Source organism: Vanessa tameamea, chromosome 16, assembly GCF_037043105.1.
Source record: "Vanessa tameamea isolate UH-Manoa-2023 chromosome 16, ilVanTame1 primary haplotype, whole genome shotgun sequence".
Lineage (NCBI taxonomy): Eukaryota > Metazoa > Arthropoda > Insecta > Lepidoptera > Nymphalidae > Vanessa > Vanessa tameamea.
Genome location: NC_087324.1, coordinates 6,354,829 through 6,381,290, shown reverse-complemented (window position 1 = coordinate 6,381,290; position 26,462 = coordinate 6,354,829). Strand labels below are relative to the sequence as shown.

The 26,462-nt window shown below is 30.2% G+C and overlaps 2 protein-coding genes and 3 long non-coding RNA genes across 5 annotated transcripts in view; 2 read left to right on the top strand and 3 right to left on the bottom strand.

Moving 5' to 3' along the window:
• The window catches only part of LOC135193686 (vitelline membrane protein Vm26Ab-like), a 378,568-nt gene extending 355,821 nt beyond the window's left edge, over positions 1-22,747 (bottom strand). The window contains exons 1-2 of the mRNA XM_064217230.1: positions 22,647-22,747; positions 22,245-22,489 (exon numbers count right to left, since the gene is read on the bottom strand). Coding sequence (XP_064073300.1) covers positions 22,247-22,489; positions 22,647-22,658 — 255 coding nt within the window. The 5' untranslated portion in view covers positions 22,659-22,747 and the 3' untranslated portion in view covers positions 22,245-22,246. The remainder of the gene's footprint in view (positions 1-22,244; positions 22,490-22,646) is intronic.
• LOC113393950 (uncharacterized) lies at positions 2,058-4,116 on the top strand. Its single transcript, XR_003368529.2, has 2 exons — positions 2,058-2,367; positions 3,770-4,116. It is a non-coding gene; the product is annotated as an uncharacterized LOC113393950 (long non-coding RNA).
• Positions 8,276-26,143, bottom strand: LOC113402086 (uncharacterized). The gene is made up of 2 exons (XR_010309373.1): positions 26,095-26,143; positions 8,276-8,588 (listed from the first exon to the last, which is right to left on the bottom strand). It is a non-coding gene; the product is annotated as an uncharacterized LOC113402086 (long non-coding RNA).
• LOC113393949 (pupal cuticle protein C1B-like) lies at positions 12,909-13,536 on the bottom strand. Its single transcript, XM_026631080.2, has 2 exons — positions 13,379-13,536; positions 12,909-13,270 (listed from the first exon to the last, which is right to left on the bottom strand). Exons 1-2 carry the CDS (start codon positions 13,388-13,390, stop codon positions 12,971-12,973), a joined length of 312 nt encoding a protein of 103 aa, XP_026486865.2. The 5' UTR covers positions 13,391-13,536; the 3' UTR covers positions 12,909-12,970.
• Positions 15,814-16,507, top strand: LOC135193687 (uncharacterized). The gene is made up of 2 exons (XR_010309374.1): positions 15,814-15,887; positions 16,241-16,507. It is a non-coding gene; the product is annotated as an uncharacterized LOC135193687 (long non-coding RNA).
• Positions 26,144-26,462: the final 319 nt, after the last annotated feature.

Below are 26,462 nucleotides of genomic sequence, written 5' to 3'. Positions count from 1 at the left end.
ACTAGAAAATAATTATTTGAAAACAGTAATTTGTTACATAAATTCTTGCGTATAGAGATTAATTGTTATATTATTAGAACATAAATATTTTTATATTTACCGATATAACCTTCAGAAATATGCTGTTGTTGTAATTACCTTTTCTAATTATTCTTTGTATATCCATATTCGCTGATAGGAGTTATTATTTAAATAATGTATGTATGTTAATTGAAGCTAGTTTCCAATACAACAAAGTAATAATTATGGTAAAACATCGACGAAGATAATAACTAATATGACATCGTTACTTTATTATATAATACATAAAGTAAACGATATAAAATTATAACAATATTAATGGTGCGCGCAATTTGATACTTGATTTTAACGTACTTGTATGACTTACAGAGCACAGAATCGTAGATAACCAATGAATTTCTGTCAACTTAAAAATATTTTTCATCTGATATATTATTTAAAAAAATTGTTTGAGGATAAATATCCTTTTAGCTTATTTACGTCTTGTAGTCCAGTCATTAATAAATTTGGAAATGCAGTCAGAGGACTAATTGGATTATATATTTTGGATAATAGATATAATATAAGGGCTTTCAGTTTCGCGCTCGATATTTAAATTTACTTTATACTTAAACTTAAAATCATCCTAATAGTATAAAAAGGTAAGTTAAGTTTTTTTTATCTTATATAATTTCCTAATCATATTGATAATCACACAAAACATTTGTCTACTTAAAATGCAATATCGACAACTAAAGTTTAGTCGAATTACCATAAAATGTTGATCCTTAAGAAAAAAAGAAAAATTTAATTTTAAACGTTTTATATAGCTAAAAGTTGCCTTTAATTCTTTGCAATTTGAATCAGCAGTTTTAAGAAATACAACGAGGTTTTTAAAGAAACGTAATGAAAAAAACGCGGTGCCTGTTGTTCGACGCTTTTGCATAAAATACTTAAATGTGTGGCTTAGGCCTTCTCTCCCTTCGAATGTCGAAGGTTTGTTTATTAGACCATGCTGCTTCAATGCAGGTTGGTCGACACACACGTGGCAGAATTTCAGTTAAATTAGACACATGTATCTCTCTTCATGATATATACATGTGAAAATTTAGTGGTAATAATAATAATAGTATATAATCGGTAAAGAACAACGCGTTCTAATTCTGGACCATCTCGGCTCATCGACGATTTGCATAGTAAAGGTTGGCGTTATTTATATCTCATTAATTAGTAAACTATTCGGCATAAAATCTTTACTTAACCCAGTTTAGTAGTCAGTTTAGTTTAGTCAGGATGAGCAGCAAGTAATTAAATAAAATAAATTATTAATATACTAACTATGATATTAAGCCGAAGTTTATGTTTTATTGTTGAGATGTATGTATGTGGTTAGAAAATAATTTCATTTATTATATTTGAGTGAACGTAGGCGACGTTCACTTGAACATGTTTGTATATGTTTAACCAAAAAGCTTCGGTAGTAACTAAGGTAGCCTCTACATGTCCATAGTGCATAGGAATGTTATAATAATCAAAATAATTATCTATGACAAAGTTCGACGCTTCTAAACTGCTTTTATGAGCCTCCTTGAATAAAGAATATTTTTATTTTGATTTTACTGAATATTGAGAGTAGATCATTCAATTACAACTTACCAAATTCAGTTAAATTATAAACATAGGCTAAAGGCTAAAAACTAGGTTAAAAGTCTTTCTCACTACTAGCTTTTCAATCTCACTACAGCAATTATAGGCTAACGATGCTAACAATTATCCGGTGACAGATATGTACATAGCAATTTTGTTCCGTGTCTTAATATTTTATAATAATTATTAAATTGTTCATAGCTAAGTAAGGTAGGTGAGGTAATGTGACGATAGCATACGAAAGCGATCCCGTGGCGCCCGCCGAAGAGACAGAGAGGGTACCCCTGGTTTTTTAGTAGTATTCCGCTATACTAGTCGTTCTGGCCCCCAGTGAGTCCCACGTACCCCTCCCATTTCACGCGGGGGAAACGAGCAATACGTTTTCCAGCGAAAAAAGAAATGGTAGGTTGTTACATTTTTTGTTGACAGTTCAATTGAAAATATGGATTTCACAGTTTTACAGCGCAATCCTAAGAGGCAGACAGATGTTAGTTACGAGTACCTAACACGGATGTCAATTATTCACATACTGATAGGCAAGTTATAGTAAGTACATTGAATACATTACTTTGAAGATCAAGGACGGTTTTTATCAAGACATAGTAAGACAACTAATCGAGGCGTGGTCGGAGATATTGTATATAAATCAGAGCATTTGCTCAACAGATATCACTTGTGAAAACTCTTCCAAGCAACTCCATAACAATGTTCTTCAAACTGGTGAGTTAAATGTGATTTCTATAATAATCACCACATATCACTTTTATAAATAAGATGAAACACAAATAAGCTGACAGCGAAATCTGTTGACTTTTTTCTCGTTCGTATATTTTTTTTTAGATAAATGTTAATAGTTTTAGTTTTATTGTTATGATAAATAATAAATCTTCATATATAAATTAATTATATTTAAGTATGTCCCAAAAAAATAATTAATGGCATACTTATTCTACAAACACATTAAAGTTATACATACTCAATAGTGAAAAATTTACATTACCAGCCTGTAAATTTCCCACTGCTGGACTAAGGCCTCCTCTCCCTTTGAGGAGAAGGTTTGGAGCATATTCCACCTCGCTGCTCCAATGCGGGTTGGTGGAATGCACATGTGGCAGAATTTCGTTGAAATTAGACACATGCAGGTTTTCTCACGATGTTTTCCTTCACCGCCGAGCATGAGATGAATTATAAATACAAATTAAGCACATGAAAATTCAGCGGTGGCTGTCTGGGTTTGAACCCGAAATCATCGGTTAAGATGCACGCGTTCTAACCATTGGGTCATCTCGGCTCTCGAAAAATTTAACTGTTTGGGTAACGTTTGAAAATACAACTCAGTAATCATTTCGTATAGATGTTTGATGTATTATATGATGTTATGATGTAAGGTTTCATGGTATTCTAAGTGATATACATTTCAATATAAGTATGTGCGGTCGTTAACCCTTTGTGAATTAGAAACAGCCATTTATAATTTTAGTCTATACAATTGGTGTTTTGGTCCATTGTCCGCTAAGCTTTTTGTAAAAATACGGATCATCTATAAATGTTGTGTATAATGTAACAACAGTTCTTTTTCTTTTGAATATAAAATTAGCGATGAGATAAATGGTTTTTAACGAACAAATAACTGCTAAACATTTTATAAGAGTAAAGCCGATACTTAATATTTTATTTATTTAAATCGTAACCATTTTGCTTATACAATAGTTGTATAGTTATATTATATCAACAACAAAAAATGTACGTAGTTTTTCTTTTCCTACTAGGTACTGCCCGGTATTGTTACAATGTCTCAAATTTATTTGTAAGCCATTATCCGATATGACTTACACTAAAATAAAATATTCTTTGTTTCTAAATGTATACCCATTGTTATGTTGATCGGTCTAGCGGCATTGCAGTCTATTATTTAAAATAGAAGTTTTGAAACCAACAAACTAACATGATTTTTTACATATAGTGATTTGAGAATAATATTTTAATAAATCGACTTTTGTTCATTCGTACGTAGTAGTTTAAATCTTCATTTGTATTGACTTAGCGACTTTTTTTCGAGGAATCTATTTGTGTTTACGGTGTTAATTTAAATGTCACTAATATTTTGTTTTATCTGTTTCAGTTCGCTTTATTTGCCCTCGTGGCGGTGGCTTTCGCCAACCCTAAGCCCGAGCCTCAAGTTTTATCCTACGGTGCTGGACTCTTACCTTCCTACCCTTACTATTCATCTGGTATCTACGCCGCTGCTGCTCCTTACAACGCACTACCCTACGCTTACAACGGATACTTTCTTCGCTAAGACTAAACTATGAGGCCACCAGATCGCCAGGCATTTTAAGATTTCCTAAAATAATTGTAATTCCTTTGTTTTAAGAAATTTTATATGCTCACGCTATGGTGACCTTAGCCGACTTCTCGCTAGATCAATGAATTTGAAATGCCTAACGTTTAAATAAATTTTTATGCATATTTATTTTGTTTTATTCCTAAATAATTATCTATAAGTCCTGTTTTTGAATATATAAAATTTATGTGCATTAGCAAATTTCGGAAACATATTTTATTTATTCAATGGCAAAACTAACGTATAACTATTGGTTGTGACGTGTAGAAGTTTGAAAAAAGAATATTTTTTTAGCGTGGAGATATATTATTTAATAAATATAAATTCTAATTAATTGTCTTCGAAAACATCATTCTACTTTAAATAAATAATGAATTATTTAACATATTTTTCTTCTACAAATAGAAGGTCTTTTTACTCTCAAAATAGTAAAAAGGTATAAACGAGAATTAATATTGGGTACAATAAATAAAACATATAGGTATTATTTAAACAATTTAGTAACACTCAAATAAAATATTTAATATAATGCAACAAACAAATGTAATATAAAGTAACAAACATATTATATAAAATGATAAAAAAATATAATAATAATTTTACTAATACAGTGTTGCCACAATGATAATTATCTTTTTTTTTTCAAAAAGGATATACAAATCAAACGAGAAAAGGCTTGTTCATTGTATCCACATTATTTATACCATAATTATTTACGATAATACCAGTCTGCGGCATAAGCGTAAGGTAGGCTGTAAGGTAGAGAAAAAGCTGAGTTGACAACAGGGTAGTCTTGGTAACTGTAAGTAGAACCATAAGCATATTTGTAATCTGAAAAGGCCACTGGGGCAACCTGAGCTGCCGGGGCAACGGCAGAATAAGTCAGTGGGGAAAAGGATGCAATCTGAGTTGCTGGGGCTACTACTGGTGCAGCTGGTTGTGCGACAAGAGCTGCTGATGTGAAAGGTGAAGATATTAAACCTCCACTTAGTATAATTGCTGGGTCACCCGATGCAATGGCAAACAGGGCCAACACAGTTAACTGCAAATGAAAAAAAACTTACATTTAGTTTATAATATTTAGAGAAATTATTACTAATACATAGTCATTATGTGATTTTAATTAACAAGGTTGTGCCCTGCAGTTTTAAACCTATTAAATTTATATTATATTATACGTAAGCCTTACGTTATTATAACTTTTGAAAGAGTCAACTTCAAGATTTTGATGATTATAAAAAATAGTTTTGAATATTTCCCCAAAAAAACCTCTGTTTTTTGGGGAATTCCTGTCTCTCTAGACAGGACTATAAAATTGTTAAAGTTTTCATAAATTGCAAACTCGAGTTAATTTTCCTAATTAAATCAAAAACATGATCCATCGAAACATTCTTCTTGAAAAGAATAGGTGGCCTCAGTCTAGTATTTACCGGATATAATTTTATTTTTCAGCCGATTTTAATATTTATTTTATTTATTAATATGAGAATTGCCAATAACAATAACACGTGAACGATTACAATTATTGCAAGCAGCGTATCGGGAAGATAAAGAATTATCAATTGTATTAATATCGGTGCAAATGAATTAAAGGTTCCTTAGTTGTTTGCGTATGCTATGATTAAATAAAAAAAAAATGTTATTCCAAATCTTACCAACAATAAATGCATATTGCCAAATGTAGATGTACACTTGTTTTCTATTGCCGAATTGATGTATGACTGAATAATACTGAAATGTCCAAGCGTATTTATTTGAAGTTCACAAAATAGGTAACAAATGACCAACAGATTTATGTACGTGTGACAAAATCGCCGCTTTAAAACTTGCCAAGGCTATTTTGAATGGTTTCTCCCGAAACAAAAGAATGTATAATATTTAAAAGAATGTAGATTGAAGTTGTAACATATATATGTATATATTTTTCTAATACGGCCTTGTCACTGCTTTACATCCTTGAAAAACAAAAGATAATTCTTGAGCTATATTACAGACAATGTCCCGGAACTCTAGATATATATATATATACATACATAATACATAGATGTATACATGATTCTAGAGTGACGTGCATTAACATCATTATATATTCGTTCAAACGTCAAAAGTAATGCGAACATTCCTTTTTTTGTTCGAATTTTCTTAGTTTCATCCATAGTCTTGTATTGTTCAGCTAAGCTTAACAAACATTTTAAGTGCCTCGTTAGTGTAATGTACTATAAGAATGTAGGGCTCGAGGACACATGTTACATTTCTTTGTCAGGGAATAAAATACTTATTGAGTTTTCTGTCAAGGAGTTCTGTCTGTAATAGTCCAGAATTAAGTTGAGACTGTGATGAATAGTAAAAGCTAGATAGGACATCATCATTATGACAAACGAGATCTCTTAAGGCAATCCAATACGACGGGATCGGACCGCAAGACTCATGTCTTTGTCAAGTCTCATGTACGTCTATGTAAGTCTCATGTCATTGTCAAGTCTCATGTACCTTCCCAAGTACTCACATTACCGAACATTTAAGCCCTAGCTGCTACTTGTAACCCATCTGGTTCAACTCCCAACTGTAAACCTAAAAAATGCTTACATAAAATTCGACAAAACTCAACATATATAATACAATAACCTGTTATGTTAATATGTTTTAATATGACATAGTAATCTCTTTTAAAATTTACAATGAATTTTGATCGATTTATTTCTAACATAAAATGCTGTATAATGCTACATTGCAATGCTACATAACTAAACTTTATTGTCATTAAAATAAAAATAAGATGTATTAATAAGTTATAGAAAACGAGGTAGAAATGGCGAATAATGTATTACTTGGTGATATAGAGTTGCAAGCTTTGTCTACCTTTTTTATTCCATTGGAAGGGATTCCAGAGCTAGTGTAACTAGTGTAACAGTGTAAAATGTTTTCTGGTGAAGAATATTATACTTATTTCATTTGCCATTTACTGAAATATGTACATATGTTACTTTTAATAAAGAACATTCCATTAAATATTTCCTATAAATATTAATAACGTACTTATAGGTGTGTAATTATTATGAATTCCTTGAGTAAGTAGCAGTTTATACATTGTTGCATAAATTTATGATAATTGTCATTTAACTCCAAAGATAGACCAATTGCAGGTAATACGAACACTTTGATATAAAGGACGTCTACATTTTACAACCGGTTAATCAAAGCATTTTCTGAGCAAATTTCCCTTGCATTTGTTACCAATTGCATAATTTTTGTTATGAATTATGTATTAGAAGCAATTTATTGCTTTTAATATTGTGATCTTTAATGTCGTATACACGTGTAAGATAAGGGAATATTATAAATGCGTAAGCTATGCCTTGCAAGCAACTTTGCTTAAGTGAATAAGTTTGTTAATTAATGTTGGTGTATACGAGTATGTTTTAGATTAATTGACTCCACACACACACACACACATGAAAGTTCCCACGTTGTATTTCTTAATAAATGCGGTTTTTATACTATCGATTTTGTTGTAACTCACTGTAAATCAACATCAAGATGCAATAAATTAACTTATATACAGTCTTTTATCGATTGTCATAATAACTGTTATATAAGTAACAGGCGACTAAATTAGCCATTCAATTAACAGTCTGTCATTTTAACTGAAAAGCCGCACCGTTTGATCATCGGTCTAACAAAAAATAAATTTACAATTTTTTACATTGTAACATGTGAGAGTATAATTTAGAAAAAAAAGGTTTGACCAAATAATTATGTTCGTTTCGTAAAATAGCTTGGCTGGTTATTGAAATGCTAATTAAATAAGTTGGTTTCGACATATACATAGACAGTACAATGACTGTCCGGTTTCTGTAACGAAATAACGAAAATATATTTATTGTTATTGTATGAAAACAATAATAATTGTATAATATGACATTAACAAAAAAACCAGCTGAGTTTCTTTCGCCCGTTCTTCTCTGGTCCGAGTTGTACATATCCGAACCGGTGGTAGATTTTTGACTATCAATAAGCAAGTGTAACACTTCTGTATTGAATAAAGATTTTTGACTTTGACTTGACTTTGACGTCAACCCGGCCATATTGTATTGTTATAATTATTTCTTAATTATCGTAACGAACTTAAACCATTAACTGATTTAAGTAATAATATTCTGTTTTTAAAAATAAAAAGGCGAATGTTTGGTAATTATTCTGTAAAATAGGAAGGTATTCCTCATTCAGCACAATACATGTCGTATTTTTAAATAAAAAAAAAATGTCTTAGAATAATAAAAATAGTTATTCAGTTATATAGTTGATTTATTGTACTGAAATTTGAAATAATAAATAAATCGGTCGCCATTGTGAACACATTTTTAAAAAATTGATAACAGTCGTCGTTTGTAATCAAAATATTTTTTTAAAGATAGTATGAATAAGGTGAAGCGTAGGTGTAGGCGGAGTATGCGACCGGCGAATAGGCGTTGTACGCTGAGTACGCTACTGGAGCCGTGTACGCTGCTGCAACAGGTGCAGTGTACGCCGCAGCAAACGGTGCAGTGTACACAAGAGGCTTGGCACAGGCGAAAGCCAGGAGAGCGAAGAAGATCACCTGTTAATATTAAACATTTTAAATATGCAAAACTCCACTGCATTGTTAATTTAAAACATAAATTACAAAATAGTTTTATATAAATAATGTAAAGTGACATATTATCTTATTTAAAAAGTTAAAGTCAGCCTTGATAACAAAACGGAAAGAACATTTTTATAACGTTATTCAAACTAGAATTGCAAATAATCGGTATCCGAAACGAAAATAATATTACGCGTAGCCTGATGGTGTGGATGGATGGTCACCACCACAATCTTGGAAATTAAGTTGTTTTAGTTTAATTTGTAATTGTAACAAAATGACGCAAACGTTTCTTTTAAAGACATTTCAATATGGATAATTTATGCGAACGAGTCTATAATAATAACTTTGACTACACCTGTATGGAGATTTTATTAATACGTATTACCGTAATAAACACATTATAAAACTCATTAAAATAATTCATTTATAAAAAAATATCATATTATATAGCTTGATTTGGAAAATTTCAAAGAAATTTTTATTGTATCGCAACAAGTAAACAAATTTATTAATTAATATTAATAATATTTCTTCTATATTACCATTATATTATTGTATTCCATTATAAGTGCCAACAAATAGAAAATATAATTCATATCACAATAAATTAATAAAATTCTATACAAAGAAAGTTGCAATCAATCTTATTTTAAGATCTGTATACTATTTTGAATTTGCTTTTAGAATCTGTTTTTAAAATGTAAAAATATCTGAATACATAAAATGGTGTTGGAATAACGATTCAGACTTGCTATCCTTATTTACCTCACACATAAGAAAGAGAAAGAGAGTACTAGTATAAATATACCACTGTCCTATTTACCCAATAATTGTATACAACGCAATAACATGTAGAGTATATAATATTACAATTATAATTATTAATAATAGTTAAGAGAAGTTGAAATGAATTTTTGTCACGAGGGAAAATAATAATATCTTTTTTTATTAAAATATTAAATCAAATGGTAATTTGTATGCTACAGGCTGTTACTAATAACTGGTACATAAATAAATGATAACCAAAAACTAAAAGATGTATTAAATATAAAATGTATTAATTATTTCTAAAAAATAATAAAAGTACTTACAAATTTGAACATTTTGATTCTTTTGGTTGTCCGTTGAACACTGACTGCTGTAGTTTATCCCGCTAATATATAAGGGACACTGGTGACCCCATGTTGGCATCGTTTCGGCGCCTGCGCACCTCGCAAGGACATGAGCCATCAGGACAAGCACGCGACTTGAATTCACTTACATTGCACATTAGCTTATACAGCATGTTATATTAACAAACTACAATAATTGTTACAAAATAACAGGATTATGAGTATTACATTACTTATATATTTAAAATATTTTGTAAGGATTCAATTAATTAATGTATACTGTAAATTTATTTACTGATTTAAATGACCAAAATCTATTTAAATTAAAATCATATTATTTTTATTTAAATGTCTTATCAGGAGCTTAAAGTCCAAAATGAAACTTTAATTAATTTAACTTAAAATTTTTACAAACACTTAGTAACTTCGATTTTTGTACTTGTTTTACAAAATATGGAATATATTTGTAATACTCAATATTGACAAATTTATTCGACTGGAAACAATATACTAGACTGAAAAAAATTTGATACACAGTCAATTATAAATTTTAATATCTGTAGATTTTATTACTTAATAAGACGACGAATATTTCAGGTGTAGTGTAACACTGTTAATTTACTAACTCTGGTGGGATACTACTGATGATTTCTTGCCAATTAAACTTTTTTGCCCCGAGATTTGAACCCAGGATCTCGAAATCTACAACAGGGTATAAGATATATAAAAATATAGATACTACACTCCCGATGAAAATTAAAAAAGAAAAGATTGTACTAATATTTAACTATAAATTAAACCAAGCCAATAATTTGTATTCGTTAAAATTACATGATCGTTGTTGATAAGAAACTACATCAGCCTGTATAGCGCAATACAATCGAATTGTATAAAGATCTAATACTTGTAGAACATTCGACGTAAATGTACTTGTCGCATTTGAATCATTTGAACATCCTTAATCAGCGGGGGACGGGAAAGGACACCTGAGCAACCTTGAACTTGAATATCAAGGTTTCGCGAATGTTATTATTACAAGCAAGAAGATCTTATGTAATGCATAAACATAATATTATATTATTCTAAACCTAAATGTAGTTTAAGCAGAGTAGATCGTCTATTCCCTTGCTTGTTGTAAGAACTGACTAAGATTTTATAATAGTCACGATTTAATTAGCTTAACATATCTATCGAATAGGGCACACGAGTAAAATCAGACCACCATCAAAAGTCAATTCAGAGCTGGCGTAAGGTAGGAGGTATGTCTTAAAAATATGCCAAAGTGGACCCCAAAATAATTGGACAGAAAAATATGAAAATATTTTTTGACGTTCCTTTTATTTTTGTCTAATTTTGTTATAAGTGGATACGACTACTTTTATAGGGCAATTCATTTCGCGGAAACAAGGTGACACTTATAATTACTACTTTTTAACTTTTAATTTTAAACACTAAATCAATACACGAATGTAATTTGGTTATTTATTTTTAAATATGAAAAGTAAAATTGGTTCACTAATCCCTCTTTTAATATAATGGAGACACATAGAGCAACTATGAGAGTTTCTTGCCGTTTCTTCTCGCTGGAAGCTGCTTTCCGAAAAGATGGTAGTATTTAAATATCGACGATTCAAAAACGCTTCATTATGAAGTTTACTTGAATAAAAATTTGAAAAAAAAAAATATTTGATATAGTCATAAGGAAAAAAACGCTTGAATCAAATTGTCATTATAATACTGCATATAGAATAAAATATAAACAGAGTCCCTTTAAGTAGCACAGGTGCAAAATATTTTAGTAAGACTGGCCATATAACTAATTTTTTTTAAAATTACTATATTCAAAAAAATATTCTTATGATTTTTTCTTTAAGTACTAATAAGAAAGCAAGCAAAGGGCGGATGACATCACGTTCATACCTTCGCCCGACAGTTTCCTATACACATAACGTCGTATGATGTCATATAGGTCTCTCATATTGTCCTATTGTCAGTTGCTTAAAATAGCACCTGCCAAATACTATTAATACTGTGATTACATTATAACATTATACATACGACACTGCCTTCATTTAATGTCAAGAACATGTGTATCCATCAGTTTGATGATATTAGAATTTATAAATTGTATTTGCAATATAAATTGTAATGTTATAATGCCATATTTGTGACAATATAACCAAATAATAATAGCTCTTATTTAGACTAGATATGTCCAATGGGATTTACTATCGTCGACAACAAAGTAAGGAAAATTATTAACTAAATTTTTATTGTTTTTGGGTAATTTATACCTTCCAAATACCTTCAAAAATTAGTTTCACGTAAAAAAAAAAACGAAAATGGATCGAGGAAAGATTAATTCTATAACGCTATGAGAATTGACTTATTTTTAAAAATAAAATCTAAAACAACTATTTTCCTTTACTAGGAGTTACTGGCCGTTTTTCATTTTGATGTACAAAACATAAAAACTGTCTTTTTATGTTATAGTAACTGCCACCACAACTTAATTCATGACTAGAAAGCAAACACTTCTAGAGAGAATTATAAAGAATAATTACCGGGAAAAGATTAAACATAAAATTAATAACAAAATTATTATTTAGTCTTATTTTTTTTGGAAAACAATATCATATTTTGAATAAAACAGGTCATTTATAACAAAAAGAAAAAGTTTTTTAAACGAGGGAAATATTTAAATTATGTATATTGACTTTATACGTTTTGATGTTTTAATGATCAATTCGGGTTTCATTATACCAATAGTCTTTTATTACTAATAGATACGAAACCTCCTTTAAAAAGATATTGTCTCATTACTTATTATTAAATTGACAGTCGGAACTGATGCTTGACGGATACGTTTGTAAAAAGTTAATATTCATTGAAAATTTGAATTAAATGTTATTCGTATTTACTTTATACAATATATGTAAAATATATGGAATTTCATAATTATGTCTTTTACTGACAAGCATAGATGTTATAAATAGAATTTAACATGTGAAACATGACATATATGCAAATTTGTGTGAGTCACCTCAGCGTAACGAGGAGTTTTTAAAAATATAGTTTTTCCAATATAAGTCACCTTTAATAAATGTGTCATTATGTTACTGACTAATTATTTATGACTAATCATTTTGATTTGTTAGTTAAATTATTAAAACATCAACAGTTATTATACATATCACAATCGTTTATTTATATACTTTAACAAAATTGCATCAATTATTCATTTTATTTGAAGAAGACGGGAGCTTTGTACGCTGCAGCCACAAGAGGTGAAGAGTACGCTACTGGAGCTGTGTACGCTGCTGCGACGGGAGCGGTGTATGCTGCGGCATAGGGTGCGTACGCTGCGGCAACCGGAGCAGTGTAAGCTGCAGCCACAGGAGCGGTGTAAGCTGCAGCCACAGGGGCAGTGTAAGCTGCAGCCACAGGAGCGGTGTAAGCAGCGGCGACATATGGTGCAGGGTAGGCTACAGAATGGATGCCGGGCTTAGCAGCCACGACGGCAAGGAGAGCAGCGAAGATCACCTGTAGATAAAAGAAATTCAATTACACATTTTTGCCGTACTTTATAAGCTGAGATTGACTCTTTATATATTTTGTTTATTCATTATATGTAATTGTTGTACACATTACCTGTTTGAACATTTTTAAAGTTTTTGTTTTGGTTTGTTCTCGGCAAGGAAAGAGATGTGAATGATGTTGGAAAAGCAATCTCTCCAGTTTAAATACTTTAGGGGGAAGATATTATTCTCGACATGATTTGGATGGTTTGCTAACGTCGAGCGACTACCCTGCTCCGAATTCATGACAAACATCTTGAAGGTTGTTAAGCGAAAAAGACCCAATATTTTTGCCACGTAATTTATTATTTTATGATTCGTTGTAAAATTTATTAATATGAAAATGATTAATTATTCGTTGTTATTATTTGAAATATAAAATAGTTAAAATTTTCGACAGCTTGTACCAATAGAACACAAAAACAAATTAATTTAAATTAACAGGTTAAATTAATTATAAAAGGTTAAAAGTTTAAATTTACAGTTTTTTAGGATAAGAAAATTTTAATTAAAATCTGGTTCTTCTTCTTCGTGTGTTTTATTACTGAAGGTCGTGCTTGTGCTGAAATGCTTTCACCGATGTGTCGACTCTCTTCCTCCACACCACTCTGTCCTCGACTAGTCTCAGGGTAGTCGAGAATTGAGTCCCGTTATATTTTGAATCTGTTCGGGCCAGCGTGTAGCTAATCGACCGCGTATTCTTTTGCCTTCGATTTTCCCTACTACAAATATAATAATATTAAAAAGTTTTTTAGAATTTGAATTTGAATTTGAAATGGAATTTAAAAATACTGACTGACTGAACATGTTTATGTAATTGGCACATTACTTGTTAAAATGTTACTAACATAATGTGTTAATTGGTGACAATATGGCTTTGTCCAAGCCCGTCTGGGTTGGTACCACTTACTCATGAGATATTCTATCGCCAAATAGCGCTTAACGCTTTATGCTAACTTTTTAGCCGGTACTTAAACCCATCACCACGCCATATATAGATTTATACCTATGAGACTAATACTTACGTTTAAATATCTAAAATATTACATACCTAATGTAAATATACATTAGGTATGTAATATTAACAAGAATTCAAACACAAAAGTTTTTAAAACATATTCATTTAAAAGGTATTCAAACTTAAATAAAAATAAAAAAAATATTGGTGACACTCTTGTATGTATTATCCGTTTCAGAATGCGATGCTCGTTTGCACGTTGCGTCAGAGGTCAGTGCGCGCGTGTCTGTACTATTGTAGTTGCAACAACTGTTGGAGGTCAATGTGCCTATTTAATGTGGATCTATACGGGTCATTCATGGTTTTTTCCTGATCTTACTATTTGATAGCCATTTTTCGTTCTGATTTGTATGTTGATAAATGATAATTATATTAGGAAATCGAAGTAAAAGTTATACTGTCAGTTACAAATTATTTATATAAATTTAGATAACCTAAAAAAATATATGTCATCATAAACAATATTAAGACTTTTTTAAAGTTCTTGTTTTTTTTTGGTAGTATTGTCTTATTCTACTTTTTTATCAAATAAAACTAGATCTACTACTCAACCAGTTTTTTAAAACATTTTACAATTGTTGCTATAGCTTAGTCAACACTTAATTTTATTTTTGTGAAATTAATTATCATTACTGATATAGCATCCTCATTACATTGTCTATATTTTATCCGTTAAATATTATTTTCATCCAAAAACAACGGAAAATTTAATACTTATATGCGTACCATTTTTTATTATTCTAATATAATGTGTAAAATAACAATTTCAGTCTTTACTCTATATTTAGCTGTATTATATTACACAAATGTCGTCTGCCCTTCGTAAGGACACACATTTAAGGTTATTGTCAGGTCCTTATTCTTATTATCTGTTATTAAAAATGTTCTTTAAATTTAATCACAGCAAATAGTTTTTAAGGCTTTAAAAAGTGGTTTATTTTGAATAATGGAACAGGTTAAGTTTTCTAAATATACAATAAAGAAAATGAATATACGAAAACACTATTGTGGCTTACTTGACCTCATAACTTCGAAAGTTTAATCTTGAGTCAATTGTTGTGTTATTTAACGTAATTCAGAGTATAGTTCACCAAAGTAAGACAATGTAAATCAATTGAGATGATATCAAGAGCGTTGGCAAAACTTACCAGGTACTAACACTATTGCAAAAACATTAATTGTATCTTCACAGACAGGTTGTCTGTGCTTCTGAGAATCTTATCTTTGATTTCATCGCATTTTCATTAAAAATAAATCGTATATATAATTAGCTTCGCGTAAAATAAAAAATAAAAAAATATTGATCAAGTCAATTTTTGAAATCTTTAATGTTTACAATAAATGTTCAATAAATGTTTCAGCTTAGTTGCCAAGTTTACCTTTAGGGGAAATCTGTATAGTATGCCTTATTAACATAGAATCTCTACAATAGGAAGACGCATATTAAATTATTACTTTCCAAGCGATATAGACCTTCGCAACCTCAGTATAAAACTAGCAACCAACAGCTACACGATATCATTCAGTTACCAGCTAATTGATAATAAGCAAGATGTTCAAAGTGGTTAGTAGATTATAAACATATTAAATTAAAAGTGTATTTTGACAAATATTTAATGTACTGAGTAGAAATATATATCTTTCGCAACCTGATGAGTAAAGACCACCTCTCCTGTATATTCTACTATGCTGCTCCAATTGCTTGGTGGAAGGATACACATTTTAAACGAATTATATTTAACTCATGCATCTTTATGATATTTTCTTTTATTGTCGAGCGGGTCCTATTTGTTCTTCAGTGGACAAGTAAAGGACTCATCAACAAGAAACAAATAGAAATGAATGGGTTATTTTCTGTATTTAATTTGATTTGTTGGTTAGATTACGACATATAATTGATTTTTTTTTTTCTTGCAGTTGATGTTTATTTGTTTCTTGGCTTTGGCCGCTGCCAAGCCTTTCGTTCCGCTTGCTTACACGGCGCCCGTAGCCGCGGCGTACACATCACCCTTTGCTGCTGCGTACACGGCACCTGTAGCGTACTCTGCCTACACCGCTCCTGTTGCTGCCTACTCCGCATACAGCTATGCCTCCCCTTACGCCGCTTACTACTTACGTTGAAACATACAACTGGAAAAACTGGAAACGATAAAAATAATTAAATAAAGTATTTATCCTATAAAATTGTCTTGTTATTGACTTCAATGCTCTACTTATAATTTATTTATTTATTTAAACAGGTACTTATCAATATAAATATTTTACACTAAATATAAGCAAATATTAATTTTTAAAGTCTAAATAAACTAAATATAAAAATTCTTAAAGTCGATATGATATGAACGATGATTTTGATAATAATGACAAACTCGTATTCTTTGCTAAAAAGTTTCGCATTAAAAACTTGTCATATACCAAAACTCAAATACATTGGATTTTAAAATGTTCCCGCCGAAAACGGCTTTAAAAGAAGGCCCTGTTTTTTTCTAATACCGTCTTCTTTGTATTCATATTTCTTATTCGTAAACTGTGTCGCTATTCGCTGTCATTTGAATCAATCGTTGATACAAAACTAGTCTTCGCCCATTGGTCGAAATTCGACCGTAATTCTATTAACTATGAATTTATCATATTAAATATTGTGCACATAAACGTGTGTGTTTTAAAAGTAATGTGTGTAATGTTTTTTTAATTATTTTAATGAATTTCTAATGCATATTTTATAAAAATATTAGCCTTCTACACTTCTTCTCCAGATCATATAGGTACATTAACAGCGTAAGCAGATTTTTGTCCCAGTGGTTATGGGACGACAGCTGCACATAAAAATTCGGTTATGATCTCATTTTGAATAGCTCCAGTCGTAGATGTGCAGAAAAATAAAGATAATTATTCATGGCAATTTATTATATTGTCACAATTCAACAAAGAATTAATTTTAGAGAGCGGAAAGAAGTTACTGGCTGGTTAGAGGGCGCTACTACGGCTGTATAAAAAAAAATATGAAAAACGTAAACAAAATTAAAGTAATTTTTATCGACAAACTCCAATTCTAACTAAACTAATGTATACTATTTGACAATAAAAATTTCATTTAAATAATATTTCATCATTTTGGCGCCATTTTAGTCGTACTTAAGCTGTATCTATAGAGATTTCACTAGAGAACATCTATAGAACTATTTTTTTTAGTAAAATAAACTTAACAAATAACACCTAATTTGCATTTTTTGGTGTGTTTACAATAAGTCATCTCACGCACACTAAGATATCCTGTAAGCACAAGCGCAATTCACTCATTACTAATGCACGCCGATTATAATAATTTAATTTTAGGAGCGCGACTTTGCTAGTGAATAGATCTATACTAATAAAATATAGATATAATACCTATTTAATGGATGTGTATATTTTCTCATATAAGTTACAAAAGGTGAACTATATTCATGTCTATGGCTATGGCTATGCTAAATTTAGTATGTAACTTTAGTAGTAGAAGTAGTAGTAATACTATTACACTATGAAGTAGTAAGGCACTTCGACGGTATCACACTGACGGACACTAATCATAGTATCCAAATTGTTCAAATTTTGTGACTTAATATGAAAAAATATACTCATTCAGTTAATAGGTATTACATCTATAAAGATAATTTATAAAACAATCTTAAGTAGGAAAGTTTTGGAGAGTTTTTATTTTAATTGTTTGCTTTTTGACGAATTAAATTGCAATTCAGTCAATTCAGTTAAATTTTTCACTCGGCGTTAATGTGTATTAAAATAGACATATTAATATTTGTTCATAAATAGGGATTGGTGTTAATTCGCATTTTGACCGTTTGTTTTAAAATATATACTTACATTAAAGAAGAAAAATAAATCACGCTTGATAATAACCGTGGAGTGTCTTATATAAGCACGGTACAAGTGGACAGATATGTATGTATATAGAGGTATTTAAGAAAGAACTCGAAACTCACTGCAGAACATGAGCGTATGATTTTATAATGTGAATTCTAACAGAAACGCACAGTTGGACGAGTATATGCCTGGTAAAAAAATCATGTACTAAGAAAGATATATGTTTTTAATTTATACATATTGCTATTAATTCCTTTGCAGAATTCAAATAAATATTTTGCAAACAAAAATGAGTGAATAATGAATAGAGCTTGATGATTTCCAAAAAAAAAAAAAATTAAATTTCTGTTGTCGACATAAACGATGAATCGAATTAACAACATTTTTTCACCATGTTTTTATATCAGTTTTACTAAAAATTGTTGAGTGGGTTGAAAGGCCACCGCGTATTAATCAGATCCAAAGAAATATATAAATAAGCAGCTGCTGACATAATCCTAATGTGGGTGGGGGTTAACTCTAGGATCAATAAAATCCTTGGGCGGGACAACATTATTATTTTTATTTTGTGTTTTTTTTTTTATGCAATGCTCCATTATAAGGAATTACTAATTTATATTTACCCCTCCAATTAAGCTTAAAGTGTGTTAGAGTGGGCATTTTTGATCTATATATGTATATTAAATAATATCTACTTTTTCAATGTATAATTTTAAAATAAAATTTAATAAAATAAGTAAGAAGAACTCTTTATTGCTGAACATACATACTATTTTGTTTAAAATTGACTCTCTGCTACGAGCATTCTTTAACGTTATCTCTCTATGTCGTCGGCGTGGCAAAAATAGTTGTAAAACTGTTCATTATTAATTTTTTTATCTAGATATTTGATTAAATATTTCTACACCAGAAAAAGTCAAATAAAAAAAATACATTTTAAATTAACGGGGATGTTTGTTTTTATATTTTTCTTATTATATTGTGTGTGTAATAATGATATTTTATTTAATTGTTATATATTTTTTAAATTAATAATTTAAAAATGTATAAGGGTGAATTAAAATTATATTATAACTTCAACAAAATTTATTTTCATATAATATATATATACTATTTTCTATTTTCCCATTGAATGCGAAGGTACTCTTTTTCGGATATCATGTTCAGCGCAAATAGTATGCAGAGTACGGGGCAGCATACGGGTAAGCTGAGTAAGCAGCATATGGGGCATATGCCGAGTAAGCTACGGGTGCGGTGTATGCAGCTGCCACTGGAGCGGTGTAAGCAGCTGCTAGCGGTGCCGTGTATGCCACTGAGACCAGAGGTTTGGCAGCAGCTAGAGCCAGGAAGCAGGCGAATATGAACTAAAAATAATTAAAATTGGTTAAAAACACATGTATCTAACGCGTAAAATTGTATTGATAGCGATACGTTATATATATTAAACAAACTGAGAATATTTTTATAAGAAACTTCCTTATTTTTTGAAACCATTAGTTCGTTATCACACAACAAACTTATTTTAGGACGCATAGACACTTACCAGTTTGAACATTTTGGTTGATTGTCAATTGCTTCTTCTGAGCTAATGATGTCAAATTGTAGTCGGTAGTGAATTTTATACTAAAGAAACGAAGGCCGGAATGCGCAATGATTCTCTTGAGTGTCAACATGTACTTTGAATTACGATTAGCCTCGGAAATAGGGAAGGAAATTACATACAGTCTAAATGTAATACGAGTATGAAAACAAATGTCATGTTTTAGAAGAACCTTACACAAATAAGAATTGTTTATGCTATAAACGAAATAAGTATCCTATGTCTATTTCTAATTTAAGCGATTAATGATTTCGTTAGAAAATTACTATAAATGAAAATACCAAAATTCATGGAAATGCGAGAGCGTTTGTTGTTTGTCGATCGTTTGGTCTTACTGAAAATAAGTCTCATCTGAAAATCTATTTTTAATAGTCACAAAAAAAAAGTACAATAAAATATTAAAATAGATCTCGTTATTATATACGTAAGTTTATTCATACTTTATTCTTTTGAAACGCATGTTCTAAGATACACATATTATATTTTATATATATTTTTATTCTTACAAGTAATTTTAGTACTGGATGAAAAGATTGAGTTCGGTGTAGTGAGTTTTCTATATGTCATAATAACATATACTTAATATATATATTTTAGTTTTGTATAATTTAAAAATAATATTACAATAGTATATTAATGTTTGTAATAATTAATTATAATATCAGACATTTTTTAGTCTAACTTTACTGCGAATTATTTTGTTAAAAAAAGTGTATTATATACTACCTAAAGTATATACAAGTAGATATATAGATAAAGATATAGAAAAACTGCATCTAGTTATATAATAAATTGGTTCAACATTAATAATAATAATTCAAATATCACGTTCGAATTTTCGTTTTTACAAATATTATAGTTTATTTTATTAAAGATATTAAATTCAGTATGAGACGATATAATATCAGTCAACAACCTAATTCCAGTTTGAAATACAAATTATAATGAAATGAAACCTCATAAAGTATTCATGTTTTTACCATCTCTCTTACTGTGATTTATAGGTTAAAAACATCACGAGTTATAACGACAGATTTAAATATTATCACATGACCTCTTTTATAAATCGTAGACAGCACAGATCTTATATTTCTACACAAAATAATACATGGAGTTATAAATTGTAGTAATCTGTGGCAAAAGATTCAAGTTAATGCTCCTTCTCGTATACCCCGTATAAAAGCATATAACTTATTTAATATTCCTAAATTTCAATCAAACTTAGGCCATAACGCAGCTGTTCCAAGGCTCTGTAGACAATATAACACACTTTCTAGGAATAATAATAATCTATCGAAATTACGAGATTCATCGTTACAGTTTGTCCAAATTCAGAGTGTGTCTAACTAAACGGTAAACCTAACACAAAAAAAATGTTTAATTAATAAGCTATTCTTAATTTTTATTTACTAATTTATATTTATTTTATTATAGCTATGTATATTTTTTTCACTTTTTATCTTAATTGTATTTAAATATATTTTTTTTGCTTAAGCTTAATGCATGCTGTTTGGTATAAATGAAAGAGCACAAAACTTGTAACCCTTATAGATATAGATATAGAATATGTATTTAGTGTGTATATTTTGTTAGAGACTCGTGAATTAAATAAATAAATGTAATTCATGAAAACACATACAAAATTTTTGGAAGCGGTAAATTAATTTGTCATATGATAAAATTTATTATATAGTTTAAAACGCCCTTGAACTATATACATGAAGCTGCCTTTCCCGACTCATTACGGAATATATATTTTTTTTCCAGGATCCAGCGACCCATTCAAAACCAAACAACAAAAAAACCACCAAAATCCAGATCCAGGCGTTTTGAAGTAGGTAGTTCAGAGACTGACCTTGAGTACGAAGAATTACTATATATAATTATAAAAATATATGCAAATTGTTCCCGTGGTTTTTCCTTGTGTTTAAATATGAACAGTTTGGTTGTCCTTTGACGAACTTTAATCTGAGCGCCTCAATAGTCTATGAAAGCAATTTACAAAATATTGCTTTTATAATATTTATAATCATATTGTTTTGTATTCGTCTGCAGATCCAGGTGGCGCAAAATATCATTAATTTATTTTCCGTACTAGCAAAAACGATATATTGTTGTTGGAAGTGCAAACGTGTTTATAGGTGATTGGTAAAGAACAATATTAACGTTATGGTAAAAGTTGTAGATAATTCTAAAAAAAATTGCAAAAAGTATTTCAATAATAATAAAACTAGTCCTAATTAATCTGTAATTCTGAATTAAATAAGATCCTCTGTAACTCGATCACTGGTTTTGGTACTATACTATAATTATTATGACTTTATACCTATAATATCGTGCAGACAACTGTTATATATTTTTTTATATTTCATGAAGCGTAAACCAATTATTTTAAATTCAATGAACAAAACATATAAATTGTTTGAAATTATTTATTCATCAGTTCACTAAATATCACACAATCAACGACGAAGGTAGTAGGCGGAGTAAGGAGACGCGTAAGGGTAGGCGGAGTAAGCGGCCACTGGAGCGGTGTAAGCCGAGTACGCAGAGTAGGCCACTGGAGCAGTGTACGCTGCAGCTACTGGAGCTGTGTACGCTGCCGCTACGGGGGCTGTGTACGCTGCTGCGAAGGGAGCGGTGTATGCCAACGGTAAGACACCGGGCTTGGCGGCGGCGACAGCGAGGAAGCAGGCGAAGATGAACTGTAAAACAATGGGTTTAATTGAAACTTAATTATACAAAACATTAAAATAATAATTAAATAAACAGCAAAATTTTTAAATAAAATATATTAGCACTGAGAGCTAATAATACCACTATAAATGTCAGTTTAACTGAATGTAGTCGTCGTACACTTACAAGTTTGAACATTTTGGTTGTGGAGATTATTTGACAAGCGAACAAATTAAGTTAAGAAATGTGTGTGGTACTAAACATCTGACAGCGGGCCGTTTTATACTTGTTTTCCTATGAAGAAACAACCTTGCGGAACGCGCTTGGAATATCCAAAACTTTATGCAGTGATAATTTAATTCATCTCACCCAATACCTTAAATCGACATGTTTATTGATCGATCGATAAATGTTTTGTAGATTAGAAGATTAAAATTAAATTCTACGATTTCATAAGAAAATAGACTTTGATGAAATAGTAAATTAGAAAAAAGTCGTTAGATTTTTCTTTTTTCACATATATTCGAAAAGACATCATTGTTACATCTGATTTAGAAAAGTTCAGTTTTAAAGTAAGAAATAATATAAAAGTGTCAATCAGTAGGAAAGTTATATTGAATCCCAATTTTCCCAACATATAAATGAAAAAAAAATGTGTTTTGACGTCTGCTGAGAAATAGTGGTAGTTCATCCTTCACATCAAGGATGAACTACGCGTAAATGTTACTTTTTGACGGTATATTTTCGTTGAGCGTTCATTAAGCAGGACGTGACTCTATAATTCTTAATTAGTAAATCTAATCAGACTACCTTTTAATATTATTTGTTTAGAAAAATTTTGCCGTTGTTCAAGCTTGAAATAAGTTCGAAATAATTCTGAATTATAGTACAGCTATTATAGATTACAATAATAAACACGTTATCAATTTACTAAAATTATTTTAATCCGCCCCTTATGTTAGCACCTCGAACGAAATTCTTACTAACATAAGTTTAATTATAAATCTTCTTCTTATTAATAGTTAAGTGAGTACAGTTGTAGATATTATACGTTTTAATCTTAAGATACTTTGTCGGTAATCTATAAAATCCTAGTTCTCAATAGTTATTTGAGGAACATAAAGCGATGCATATTGAATTGAACGAAAAGAAAAATCCCGAACTACTTATGAAGATTTATATAAACGTATCACAATATACACATCCATATATATTTATCTTTTTTCAAAACATACATGTAAAGATATATTTCTCTGAACCAAATATTATAATTGAATTTAATAGATTTCTATATTATAATAATGATTTTCAAAAACAACATTTTATAACAACATACAAAGTAGCACATTATAATATACATAATATAGGAGTATAGGAAGAAGAAATAAATATCGTATTTTTTTTTGTATTTAATTAAATATAATATATTTTGTCAACATTTTTTTTTTTGTAAAAAATTTTGTAAAACTTTAAGAATTAGAAAAAGTAAAAAAAAACCCTAATACTTTGGTTAATAATTCACGCATGTTTTCATGTATGTTTTCTTAAATCATTTTTAAAAATAAATTAAACACATAAAAATATGTACTGTATAAATAACTTGTTTTTGAAATCCTATTTGATCATATTAATGTACTAGTTCGTTAATTACAGATTTGTTAGGTATGTATACAACTTATTATTGGTATTTATAATATATTATTTGAGCAATGGCTTAATTTGTAATTGATTTTATTTGACATTTTGTTCATGTTAATTTGGGGTACAAAAACCCCAGGTTGGGTCTATTTTTATTGGGTTTTAGTGTTGAAAATTTATTAATAGTAAGTCGGGCTGGAATCTGGAAGTTGAAAGAGTGTACGATCAGAGAGCATGTCAGCTGTTAGTCCTACGTCTAAACTATCTCCAGTCGTTTCAGATTTGCCTTTCCATTCGATTATGAGCGAGGTAGCAGACAGTGCACCTGTGTACGCGCACATATGCCATGTATGTCATGCTTATTCACTCTCCCTTAAAATTAGATGCCGTGGCCGATCATCATCATCATTATATATTTAGTATATTACGTGTGACAATTAAATTATAATTATTAAGCACTTTTAAAAAAATAATTCGTTTTCTATACTAAATATAAAATATGAAGAACGAAGAAGTATACGGCCTCCGTGGTCGAGTATTGTGTACACCGGTTTTCATGGGTACACCACTCCGAGTTCCCGGGTTCGATTCTCGGCCGAGTCGATGTAGAAAAAGTTCATTAGTTTTCTATGTTGTCTTGGGTCTGGGTGTTTGTGGTACCATCGTTACTTCTGATTTTCCATAACACAAGTGCTTTAGCTACTTACATTGGGATCAGAGTAATGTATGTGATGTTGTCCAATATTATTTATTAATTTACGGCCAATAGTTTAATAAAGAATTATTCCCGTAAAGAAAACTTTCCTACTAAGTAGAGTAAAGTTTTATTAACTGTATTTTAAGTTAATAAGTTTTGTTATAGCAGCAGTGTTAAAATATAACTTCTTAATATTTTTAGTATAAATTTATTGATTTTTATGATAAAATATTGTTGCGAGTATTTTATTTTTATATTATTTATCAAATGGTTTTAAAGTGTATTTTTTGTTTTTAAACTGTAAATACTATATAGTTGTATATAGAAACATTTATTATATAATATTGTGTTATACGCTTCATATTATTTTTCATTTTTTTAGCATAAGCTTCTTGGAAACTGTTTCCATAGACCTCACCTGCATTTTACATATATTTATACGATTCTATTTTATTTCAGACAGCCATTACTTTATTTTATTTATATTTTTGTTGAGGTTAGTTCCATTAAAAAAGACAAGAGTTTTATTTTAATATTTTTTTATTTATTTATCAATTCATTCAATGTTACAAAATTAACGGCGAAGGTAGTAGGCGGAGTAAGGAGACGCGTAAGTGTAGGCGGAGTAAGCGGCCACTGGTGCGGTGTAAGCCGAGTACGCAGAGTAGGCCACTGGAGCGGTGTACGCTGCAGCTACTGGAGCTGTGTACGCTGCCGCTACGGGGGCTGTGTACGCTGCAGCGAAGGGAGCGGTGTATGCTAGAGGCAACACGCCGGGTTTGGCGGCAGCGACGGCGAGGAAGCAGGCGAAGATGAACTGTAAAAATAAGAGAATTTAATATTGTCCTGTTCCTGACAGATTAAGGACACAGATGCGGCAGAGGTATTATAATGTATATGCAAATAATTACACTCAATAATATAATCGATCGTTTTCCGATAATGTGACCCCCGTTAGGAAAGAGATTAGTCGCAGTACAACAAGCTTTTTGTCCTTTTCGAGCCTTGAGAGCATAAAGCTGAAATCTTTCGTACTTCAGGTTACGAATGAGAATTTATTGTAAAATAAATTCTATAAAATTTACTGAGATGCCCAGGATTCAAAACGGGGACCTCAGAATCCGCCGCCTTATAAACAAACCTCTAGAACAGCGAGGCTATTTATAATTAAAGTATAAATATATATATTTAATCTTTTAATTTATAAATAAAATCCTAGATTGAGTGTTTTTATCGAAGTTTATTAGAACAATTCGTGTAATATGGATAATGACTATAATATCTCGTTTATATACTTACAAGTTTGAACATTTTGATTGTTGGTTTTTTTGACAAGTGAGCGTATGAACTCGAGAAATGTATGTGGTACTAAATGTTCGATACCAGGGCATTTTATACCCTCTTGTCTTTTCCTATGAAGAAACAGCCATGCGGAACGCGCTTGGAATATCAATAACGTTATATGACGAGAATGTAATTCATCTCGTACAATGCTTTTTATTGATATACTCAATTTACATAATAGTACATTTTAATGAATTTTACACTACATTTAAGTCGGTATTTGAAACACGTGAATCCTAATAGAACTCAAATTTAAGTGCCGTGTTGGACTAAGCTCCGCCCCGTAAAAAAATATTTAAAGTAACAACTTTACCTTTAATTTT